This window comes from Nelusetta ayraudi, unplaced genomic scaffold (genome assembly GCF_046127955.1).
Source record: "Nelusetta ayraudi isolate G7.1 ecotype Tasmania unplaced genomic scaffold, CSIRO-AGI_Nayr_v1 ptg000182l, whole genome shotgun sequence".
Classification (NCBI taxonomy): domain Eukaryota; kingdom Metazoa; phylum Chordata; class Actinopteri; order Tetraodontiformes; family Monacanthidae; genus Nelusetta; species Nelusetta ayraudi.
Genome location: NW_027466231.1, coordinates 601,922 through 612,500, shown reverse-complemented (window position 1 = coordinate 612,500; position 10,579 = coordinate 601,922). Strand labels below are relative to the sequence as shown.

Sequence of the window (10,579 nt, the reverse complement as noted above, 5' to 3'; positions counted from 1 at the left end):
TGGTTTACACTGCGGCTGCTGGTTTACTGCTGGTTTACACTGTGGCTGCTGGTTTCTCGCTAGTAGGTGCAGTGTTTTGCGCAGACAGCCCACAGCGACTTGAACTCATTATAATTGTGATGTTGACAACTTTAAATGCACATCTACAAGGACTGCTTGTGTCCTTGTAAGTGCAACCACACACACGCAACGGTAGCATCTTCCCACTTCTGCTTTGGTTAGCATATTTACCCTCCAACAGGGGGAGCAAGCGTACCAATAAACGGCTACAGTGCTTCACTCTAATCTCTACTTCCTGTGACTGGAAATAAAAAGCACTATCCAGTTACAATACCATGAGTGAATACCTCGACCTCGCTTCCAACACTACTTCAACTTCAAGAAAGGAGGGGGCGAGAAGCAGAGTCATTGGAGGGAAAACAGCCCCAGGCAGGAAGTCCTGCTGGTTCCTGAGGACCAGGTGGTCTCCACCAACCTGCAGCATGGACCAGCTCATCTTCTCATTGCTTCCAAAGGGGGAGGGGGGGTGGCATGCATGAGACACGAGCGTCTTCATTCAATGAACATTTAAATTCATGTCCTAGAGAAACAATGCTTGCTAACAGCTAACGGCTAATCGCTGATGACCAGTGACCGTGCACCTGCTTCCACTGCCAGTGAGCCACCTTGCTTTGGTCACCATCATCCATTCCCCTTCACCCCATGGTCCAGCTGCCGGTCCTTCACCAGAGCTTCAGTTTGTCCTGATGGAATCTGAGGAGGCCAGCAGTGCTTGGGATGGGACGGCCCAGGATCACCGTGGGCCGTCCCATCCCAAGCACTGCTGGCCTCCTCTTCAAGGCTGCAGGGAGGCGCTGAGCAGGAGCTGCTGCACTTCCTCCTGTCACCACAGGGAGGCGCTGAGCAGGAGCTGCTGCACTTCCTCCCGTCACCACAGGGAGGCGCCTCACTGGAGTCTGAGTCGACTCAATATTAAAGCATACTGAACGCAGTTGTGTAGCACTGGAGCCACACAGTGTGTGTGTGTGTGTGTGTGTGTGTGTGTGTGTGTGTGTGCGTGCGTGTGCGTGCGTGTGTGTCTGCTCAGCTAATGAGTGGTTCGCTGGTCCCAGTGCGCCCCCTACGGCTGAATGAAGGGAGGACGGTGGTGTGACTGCGACGGGTGTGTTGTGTGTCTGAGCCGCTGCCACGGTGGAAGCCACTCACCTTGAACTATGAGGTACACCTGCGAGGTCTTGGGCTGCTGCTTGGTCTGGATGGAGCAGGTGTAGGAGCCCTCGTCGTACACGTCCACCTGCACAGACAGTGCCAGTCGTTAGCTAGTGGTTAGCTAGTGGTTAGCTAGTGGTTAGTGGTTAGCTAGTGGTTAGCTAGTCGGTAGCTAGTGGTTAGCTAGTGGTTAGCTAGTGGTTAGTGGTTAGCTAGTGGTTAGCTAGTGCTCCACTGGCAACCAGACAGCCCAGGCTCTCCAACTCTGCCTTTCATTGCATTTCATTCTTCTTTCTTTTCATTATATATTTGATGGCTTATTATTTTACTGTGTTTAGCCTTTATGTGTTGTTTCATTGCATTTGTTCCCTCCAGTGTTGAGACAGGCCATTATAAATACAATGCATTATTATTATTATTATTATTATTATTATTATTATTATTATTATTATTATCACTCATTGTGTAGACGTTCTAGGAATTCATCAGCGCTCATCAATCAAACTGAGTGGGTTCCTCTGTCATATCGTGAATAAAAGCCATGTGTAAATTTCAGAGCTTTGAGCGCCAGGCTTGGAAGAAGCTTGGAGCTTTTGTTGACGTGCGTTGCGTTACCTTCTGAATGCGCAGGCTGTACTCCAGCTGTCCCTTGGTGACCAGGTCCACTCGGGGGTCCAAGGACCACTTGTCCTGGCCAGCAAAGATGATGTTGGAGCGATTGAGCCAGGCCACCTTGGAGACTTTGTCGTCGACGTAGCACCTGCAGGCGCAAAAGACGGCAACGTTCAGAGGTGAGTGGGGGGGGTGGGGGGGTTCTGTCTAAAGGAGAAGACGCAGCTCCCTCACGACGAGGTCAAGCAGTGACCCCTCGCCACTGTATGTCTGCTCGGGCTACAGCTGCACAAATACTGCGTTACTCCAGATGTTTCTACTGCTCCCGACAGCTGTGCACACATCTGGTGTCCTTCCTGCTCCTCATGTTGGAAAACCACGCTCACTAACTGACAGTCTTGTGTTCAAAGTCGTCCCCTTATTGTTTGTCATACAGTTGTTGTTGTGGGTTGAAGGGGTTGCGGTTGATCTGTTGTGTAGTTCTATATATAAAAGTGTGTTCATTTCACAGGGAGATTATTGTGAAGGCCCAGAGCGTCACTCTGCCTTCACCCTGTGGCAGCTGGGAGAATCTCCAGCAGAGCCCTGGGACCCTGAGCCCGGGAGGAAGCGGCTGTAGATGGATGGATGAATGGATGGATGGATGGATGGATGGATGCATGGATAGATGGATGGACTGACGGACGGACAGATGGACGGATGGATGGATGGATGGACTGAAGGACGGACGGACGGATGGATGGATGGATGGATGGATGGATGGACGGACAGATGGATGGACTGACGGACGGACGGACGGATGGATGGATGGATGGATGGACGGACGGACAGATGGACGGACGGATGGATGGATGGACTGACGGACAGATGGAGGGATGGATGGATAGATGGATGGATGGATGGACGGACAGACGGACGGACGGACTGATGGACGGATGGATGGATGGATGGATGGATGGATGGACTGACGGACGGACAGATGGATGGATGGATGGATGGACGGATTACCGTGAAGCACCTCTGCTTCTTTTCTTTTACTTGCACGCTAAAAGCCAAAACACGCAGCAAACAGAACCCCTGGATGGAGACGTCCTGAACGGGGAGACGGCTCAGAGCCGAACCTCTCTCTAATGGAGTAGATGTAAATGCGGCGGGACGTCGCAGCCAATCAGGAGAGACGTAATGGAAGCCGACAGTGGAGGCGCTGCAGATGCAAATTCCAACAACAACCTGAGCGAGCGGATTGGGTGAAGCAGCAGGAGGAAGCTGCTTTGTCTTTGGCAGGTGACCGCCCCACCGCCAGGTGATGCACCACCAGCGGGGGGCGCCGTCACTCTGCGGCAGTGCTGCAGTCTAGTTTATTCTAGTTCTACACTCTGACTCTCCTCCTCCCAGCCTCCTCCACATCTGTCCATCATCACCATCAGCTGCTTCCAAACATCACTGAACCGGCGCCACCACCAGGCTGAGAGAGGCGTTCAGTACCCAGCATCCACGTAGAAGTGACATCATCAAAGAGCGATGATGTCACCGCCTCCATTGGAAGCCGCACTGGATGTGCAGCAGTCGTTCCCAACAGGACTTTAATGAAGCGACCAACAGCGCCACAAAGACAACAAACTGAATCAAAGATTCTCTCAGGCACAGCGAGCCTCAGCAGAGGTGGACAGGGTGGATTCTGTTGGAGGCTGGACGTCAACATCAAGCTCCACCTCCCTGCTGTCTGGCGGCTGCTCCTCCCTCTCCTCACTAATGAGCCGCTCCCGCAGGAAGGGATGAAGTGTCGCTCACTCGTCAGAGCCACCGTCGGCCTCTGGCCTGGCTTCCTCCTGCTAGCGGAGCAGCTGTCAGGACCAGCCCGAGGACTGGCCGGGCTCCGCCTGACCAGAATGGCCAATGAGAGCGCAGCTGTGTGTGGACGGCCTGATGTGGAGCCAGTCAGCAGTCAGCAGTCAGCAGTCAGCAGCAGGACTGACTGAGACACGGCTCAGGACTTCACAAGGAGAATCCAGCCCAAGAACAGCAGCAGGCTGTAGACCCAGTGTGTGTGTGTGTGTGTGTGTGTGTGTGTGTGTGTGCGTATGCAGCATATCTATCTGATTTGCTATCAGACCATAATTGAAGGTCCAGTGTCAGTGATGTAGCAACTCATCCTTCTAAGGTACAAAGATGCACTGCTGCAGCCTGGTGGGGGGTGGGGGCGAGGTTCAGAGTGGGAGGTCTGTCTCTCATCAACGTCTCAACTCGCTGCTGCAAATCTGCTGTTGATGGAGGCTCTGCTGCACTGCTGCTTCACACCCTTCACCCCACTGTGCTGTGCTGTGTTGTGCTGTGCTGTGCTGCACTATACTACACTGTGCTGTCCAGTCCAGACTGACCAATAGATGAGTGCTGCCAGGGGAGTGTGTGGGCTGACAGCAGCCCCGGCCAGAGCTGCTGAGCTGGGCTGCTGCTGACAGGAGGGTTGTGCTGCTCCAGGGCTGCCGGGGGGGTGGGGGGAGGGGGGAGGGGAGCAGGAAGTGAGAAGAGTGCGATGAGAGGAAGGATGAGCTGGGACTGTCGTCCGTCCACACCGACGCCCTCCTGCTCTCTCGTCCCATTAGTGCGTTTCCTTTTCTCTGTGTGTCGCTTCACTCCTTCCCTTCACTCCTTCCCTTCTTCCCTTCACTCCTTCCCTTCACTCCTTCCCTTCACCCCTTCACTCCTTCCCTTCACTCCTTCCCTTCACTCCTTCCCTTCACTTCTTCCCTTCACTCCTTCCCTTCACTCCTTCCTTTCACTTCTTCACTCCTTCCCTTCTTCCCTTCACTCCTTCCCTTCTTCCCTTCACTCCTTCCCTTCACCCCTTCACTCCTTCCCTTCTTCCCTTCACTCCTTCCCTTCACCCCTTCCCTTTACTCCTTCCCTTCACTTCTTCCCTTCACTCCTTCCCTTCACTCCTTCCTTTCACTCCTTCACTCCTTCCCTTCACTCCTTCCCTTCACCCCTTCACTCCTTCCCTTCACTCCCTTCACTCCTTCCCTTCACTCCTTCACTCCTTCACTCCTTCCCTTCTTCCCTTCACTCCTTCCCTTCACCCCTTCACTCCTTCCCTTCACTCCTTCACTCCTTCCCTTCTTCCCTTCACTCCTTCCCTTCACTCCTTCCCTTCTTCTCTTCTTCCCTTCACTCCTTCCCTTCACTCCTTCCCTTCTTCCCTTCCCTTCTTCCCTTCACTCCTTCCCTTCACTCCTTCCCTTCTTCTCTTCTTCCCTTCACTCCTTCCCTTCACTCCCTTCACTCCTTCCCTTCACTCCTTCACTCCTTCCCTTCTTCCCTTCACTCCTTCCCTTCACTCCTTCCCTTCTTCTCTTCTTCCCTTCACTCCTTCCCTTCACTCCTTCCCTTCACTTTGTTCTCTCTGCTTTTCTTTCTTGTTTCCACAGTGCTGCGAACCCTTCCACACCGCTCAGCGTTTTATTCCTCCCTCCCTGCTCTTCTTCTATCGGTGGCCACCACGGATTCAAGACGCAAGATTGTTTCTTGGCATCATGTGCACAAAACCAACATCTCCCTTTCAGGCAGCGCTGACAGTATGAAACACCAGGGTCAGGGTTGGGAAGGCTGAGAGTGTACAACCACACAAAGTCACGCTCACGTTGTAGATTCAAGCTTTTTCCATCGGCACTGCTCAGGTTCCATGGCAGTGAAATGTTGCTGTGGCAGAACCAGCAGAGAATCGAGCAACTCTGAGATGCAAAGAGTGCAAGAAGAATTTTAAAAGTGACGAGTTCATTACACGTTTACAAACTACAGAGATTTAAAAAGTGGCCGGCAAACTGTTTCAAGTGTTACGCAATTACAGTATAATATCCAAACAATGGAATGATAGCACTGTAGTACCACAGTATAGTAACAGCAATAGTAATAACAATCACTTCATATAATAACGATGATACGAGGTGGATGACAACAGTCCAGACCAGGCTGACTCTCAGCTGCTGCATTGAAACACAGTTTCCCAGAATCCCGTGCGGGCGACTGTGTTGTGTGTCTTTCCCTGTTGTGTGTGAGTGTGTGTGTGAGTCGAGCGAGACGAGAAGGCGAGACGCCACACGCAGGCACGTTTCAGCAGAACAGAGATTGAATGTAAAGCAAAGAGGCGGAGCCGAGCTAATGCTACGTAGCTACCAAACCAAATCCTCCAATCAGAGGCCACAAAATACATCTATGGTGCAGTAAGCTGGAAACAACTGCTGCAATACAGTGGGATATACAGTGTACTACTAGAAGTACAAGTATACACTACTACTAACACAACGAGTGCGATGATGAGTTCAAACTAAGTTCAATTAATGCCACAAACCAGTAAAACAAAGCCGTTATTAGCAGTTAGCATAGCATCCATGTACATTATCCTACAAAAACCAAACCCCCGAACCAACCCAGCGAGGGCCAGGTGGCGCTACAGTGCACCGTGGCTTCAGCTGCTCTGTTGGCTCACGAGGCTCTCGGCTCGTTTGGACGAACGCGTCGGCTAAACAGGCCCAAAGAAAAAAGACGTAGGAGTCAAAGTGATGGCGAAGGCTTCACATTGCAATCAGTCGATGTGACATGGCCTGAGCCCGACGGCCTCCAGGGGGAACCAGGGAGCAGGGCACTGTGGGTGACGAGGGATCAGCGAGGCTTAGAGTAATCTGTGCCGCTCAGCTGATTCATCCGCTCACTGCCACAGATCTCCAGTAATTCTCCCATCACTAGGACCCAGCGGACACCAGCAGCACCGACAGCAAGGGGCGGGACGAAGGTCGAACTGAAGAAGATGAAGATTGAGTTGTGAAGTCATCTGCAATCTATCATGTAAAAACTGTGTTCAGTAGTTGAATAACTTCCCAGTTCAGTAGTTGCTTATGGTCCGGTGGGTGTGATGGGTCAGTGACAGTGTTCAGGGTTCAGTGTTGGTGGACTGATTAGAACCTTGGCTGAGGAACCTCTGAAGATCTCCTCTGATGGTGAGTGTTGACAGCAGCAGTGTCCTCAGTCACTGAGTGATGATGTCCACTGGACACTGGAGTGTTTCTGCACCAGCTCCCTACATGAAGGTGCTGGGAGGAGTCTCCAGCCATGGTGCTGTAGGACCGAGCCACTGATACTGGGCCTCTAGCAGTGGACTACACAGTGGCTCCTCCCCTGGCTTTCACCACTGGAGACCCAGCGTCGGTTCTTCTCTGTTGTTAGTCAACCTCTGCTTCTGCTTCCACCTCTCAGAGTGAGAGTGACGCCTCTGCTGCGCTCCTCGGCTCCTCAGTGAGGCGCAGAGAGGAGCAGTGAGGAGCAGTGAGGAGCAGTGAGGAGCAGAGGAGCAGAGGAGAGCAGTGAGGAGCAGTGAGGAGCAGTGGAGAGCAGAGGAGAGCAGTGAGGAGCAGAGGAGAGCAGTGAGGAGCAGTGAGGAGCAGAGGAGAGCAGTGAGGAGCAGTGAGGAGCAGAGAGGAGCAGTGAGGAGCAGAGGAGAGCAGTGAGGAGCAGTGAGGAGGAGTGAGGAGCAGTGAGGAGCAGAGGAGAGCAGTGAGGAGCAGTGAGGAGCAGAGGAGCAGAGGAGCAGAGGAGAGCAGTGAGGAGCAGTGAGGAGCAGAGGAGCAGAGAGGAGCAGTGAGGAGCAGTGAGGAGCAGAGGAACAGAGGAGCAGTGAGGAGCAGTGAGGAGCAGTGAGGAGCAGTGAGACACTCGGCCGTCCTGCTGTAACGAGCTGCTGACAGATGGAGCCTCATTGACACACAGGCACAACCAACGCTCAGCACTAGTGTGTGTGTGTGTGTGTGTGTGTGTGTGTGTGTGTCCTCCTCCTCTCTGCTGCTTCTTATGCTGTCTTGTCACTGTGTCGCTGCACTATAGAGGCTCCTCCTCCTCCTCCTCCTTCATGTCTTTCTCTCCCTGCTCTCTTTATTCTGTCCATCTCTCTTCATGACATCACTTCCTCTTCTCCTCCCTCTCCTCCTCCACCAAGAGCAAAGAGCAGGAGCCAGGACGTCATTTAACGGTGGATCGTCATCATCATCATCATCATCATCATCATCATCATCATCATCATCATCATCACCACCATCATCATCATCATCATCATCCCTTTCTAATATGGACAGCATGCAGCCCACTACTGTGCATTTAAGTCAATTTAAATGTATAATAATTTGATGCATAACCACAACATCTATTTATATACATGTTTATATTTATATATGTGATGTGCGTCTTGATATATTTCTCTATGTGAATTATTTCTCTACATCTGCATTATGAGAGCTTTGTGTGTATTTGGCTGTGTGGCCCGTCTGCCACCACTTCCATCTCATCACTTTTGTTTCACCCCGACAGAGCAGATGAGCGCCCCCTGCAGTCTGGAGCCACTCCAGCTTTCCTCCCACGACAGGGGAGCTTTTCCCCCCGCCACTGGCGCCCCCTGCTGCTCTGGAGGATCACTTCAGTTGGTTTTCCTCTACTCGTACAAAGAAGCTTGAGACGCCTTTGAATGATTGATTGATTGATTAATTGATTGATTGAATGATTGATTGATTGAATGATTGATTGATTGATTGATTGATTGAACAGTATCAGTGCTAATGTCTGTGAAGGTTCTCATTGGTCCAGGTCATCTTAATGTATTTCTGAACTTGCAAGAAGGAGTCCGGTGGTCTCAGCTGGACTTCCTCTGCATGATGAGCGCTGATGTCATCGACAGTTCTAAACAACGTGCACGTCTCCATACGCAGGCCTCAGTGTGACCATCACCTCCCCGCACTGTCCCGGCAGCTAGCGTGGCCTGAACACAAAGCCGCCGCTTCACGTTCCTCCACCAGGGTGCAACTTCGAGGCTTGGAAATAAGCAAGGGAGAGACGAGACGAGACGCTGTTCACCAGGATGTTGCTATCTAGCTGGTAGTACATCTAGCTGGTAGTACATCTAGCCGGTAGTACATCTGCAATAGTGGGAATAAGAGCTCGGAGCTCAAGCTGTGCGTTCTCTCGTTGTATCTGAGGAGCAGCTTGTAAACCCTCTGCCAATGGTAATGCAGCACAACTCAGACAACAGATAAGATTGTGTAGAATTAAATGAGTCATTTTGCATCGAGATTTGGCCAAAATTACTGCAAAATTTCTTTTTGTATTGTTTTTAGTGCCACAACGTTGTTTACCAACTTGAGCTCAATAAGGGACATCTATTTTAATTCTATTCTGTTCTATTCTATTCTATTCTATTCTATTCTATTCTATTCAGCATTACGAAAGCTGCCCTCAAAAAGCAAAACTATGCATCATTTCTCTGGAGGCAAACATGCCAGCAGCAATTCATACAAAATAAATGATTTCAAATAAATAATCAAAATAAGGGATTTATAGGAACTGGGTGCTTTGTAAATGGGGATAATGTAAAGAAAGCAAGAAGAAGAAGAAGAAGAAGTTCCCCCAGCGGCAGCGAGCCCACTAGAAGCTCCTCCCTCCTCTTCCCTCCTCCTCCCTCCTCGTCCAGCCAACGATCTGACGGTGCTTTATCGCGGCGGCAGCCCCGGAACCTTCTCTGAGATGATAACTACAAAGGCAACGGAGCAGACTTCCTTTATAATTGTGCTGTGTTGTGGGGAGAACAATGGGGACAGATAGTGGGGACGAGGGGAGGAGAGGTTATCTGCTCCTCAGAGCCGCTGTTCCGGCAGCGGAGAGCAAAAGGCAATGAGACGGAGCCGAGAGGAACCAAACACTGCAGAACCGCGGCGTGGAGTCGCTGAAAAACCTCTTTTAACTTCCTCTGTCTGCAGCGGACGACCTTAAAGCTCCAGTGTGGACGACCCAGCTTGGTTTAGGGTCTTTAAATTGGTCAAATCTCCACACGATGCCTGGAAAATACATTAATAAAAGTGCAAACTCACAGTGCAGTGACAGCCAGGTGGTTCTCCTCCCAATAACACAACTCTCATACTGTGTAGGAGAACCTCCAGAGACCAGTCAGGCTCCCAGTGCTCCCAGTCAGCTGCCATCCTGCACCAGCATGTTTCTAAGGAAGCCTGGTGTGGACAATCCAGCTGCCGACAGCAGAGCGTCTGGTATTTAGGGCTGAACACTAGGGGGCGCCCTCCAATAAACCCACCAAGAAGAAGAAGAAGGAGAAGAAGAAGAAGAAGGTGGAGCAGGTGTCCAGGTTTGGGTGCACAGGGCCACTGTAGTTCACTGGCAAGCTCAGGAGAGGGAGGGAGAGTGAAAGACGCTGCAATCTACAATGTAGCCACTAGATGTCGCTCTTTCTTCCTTAAAATCTCCCAGTATTTACACACTGAACTTTCAACGGTCGCCCCCGTGAGGTCACGGACCACGGCGCCGTAAGGCAGAACCAGAACTGGGTAACTGAACCCAACTGGGCTGCTCGTGACGGGCAACCTGATGGAAAACCCTCTGCATTGCACGGCTCATATTTAACACTGAGTGTGAGACTCAACAACCTCGGGCAAGATCTCTCCACACGTGTTTTAAGACAACATTACTCTTAGTGTTACGCAGGCCTCCATAAAACACACAGTGCATCTTAACTGTTCAGGGAGACTCGATGCTCGTCGCTGTCACCGCCTAAAAAAATACTGCGATCCTCCCGTTTGCCAAAGTTCAGAATCTGAGGGGAAAAATCACAGTAATCCTACGTGTAACGGACTTTTTACGTACTCGGTATTGCTGAGTACTAAAATGCAAGTACTGGTGTGTGTGTGTGTGTATATATATGTGTGTGTGCATATAT

General features: G+C 51.2%; 2 protein-coding genes across 3 annotated transcripts in view; one reads left to right on the top strand and one right to left on the bottom strand.

Annotated features, from left to right (window-relative positions):
- gap43 (growth associated protein 43) overlaps positions 1-10,579 on the top strand; it is a 252,280-nt gene that overhangs the window by 34,864 nt on the left and 206,837 nt on the right. The gene's annotated exons all lie outside the window — the stretch shown is intronic.
- Positions 1-10,579, bottom strand: part of lsamp (limbic system associated membrane protein) — a 182,593-nt gene that overhangs the window by 19,722 nt on the left and 152,292 nt on the right. For both annotated transcript variants that reach the window (XM_076015227.1, XM_076015226.1), the window contains 2 exons: positions 1,825-1,969; positions 1,207-1,294 (listed from right to left, as the gene is read on the bottom strand). In XM_076015227.1, coding sequence (XP_075871342.1) covers positions 1,207-1,294; positions 1,825-1,969 — 233 coding nt within the window. The remainder of the gene's footprint in view (positions 1-1,206; positions 1,295-1,824; positions 1,970-10,579) is intronic.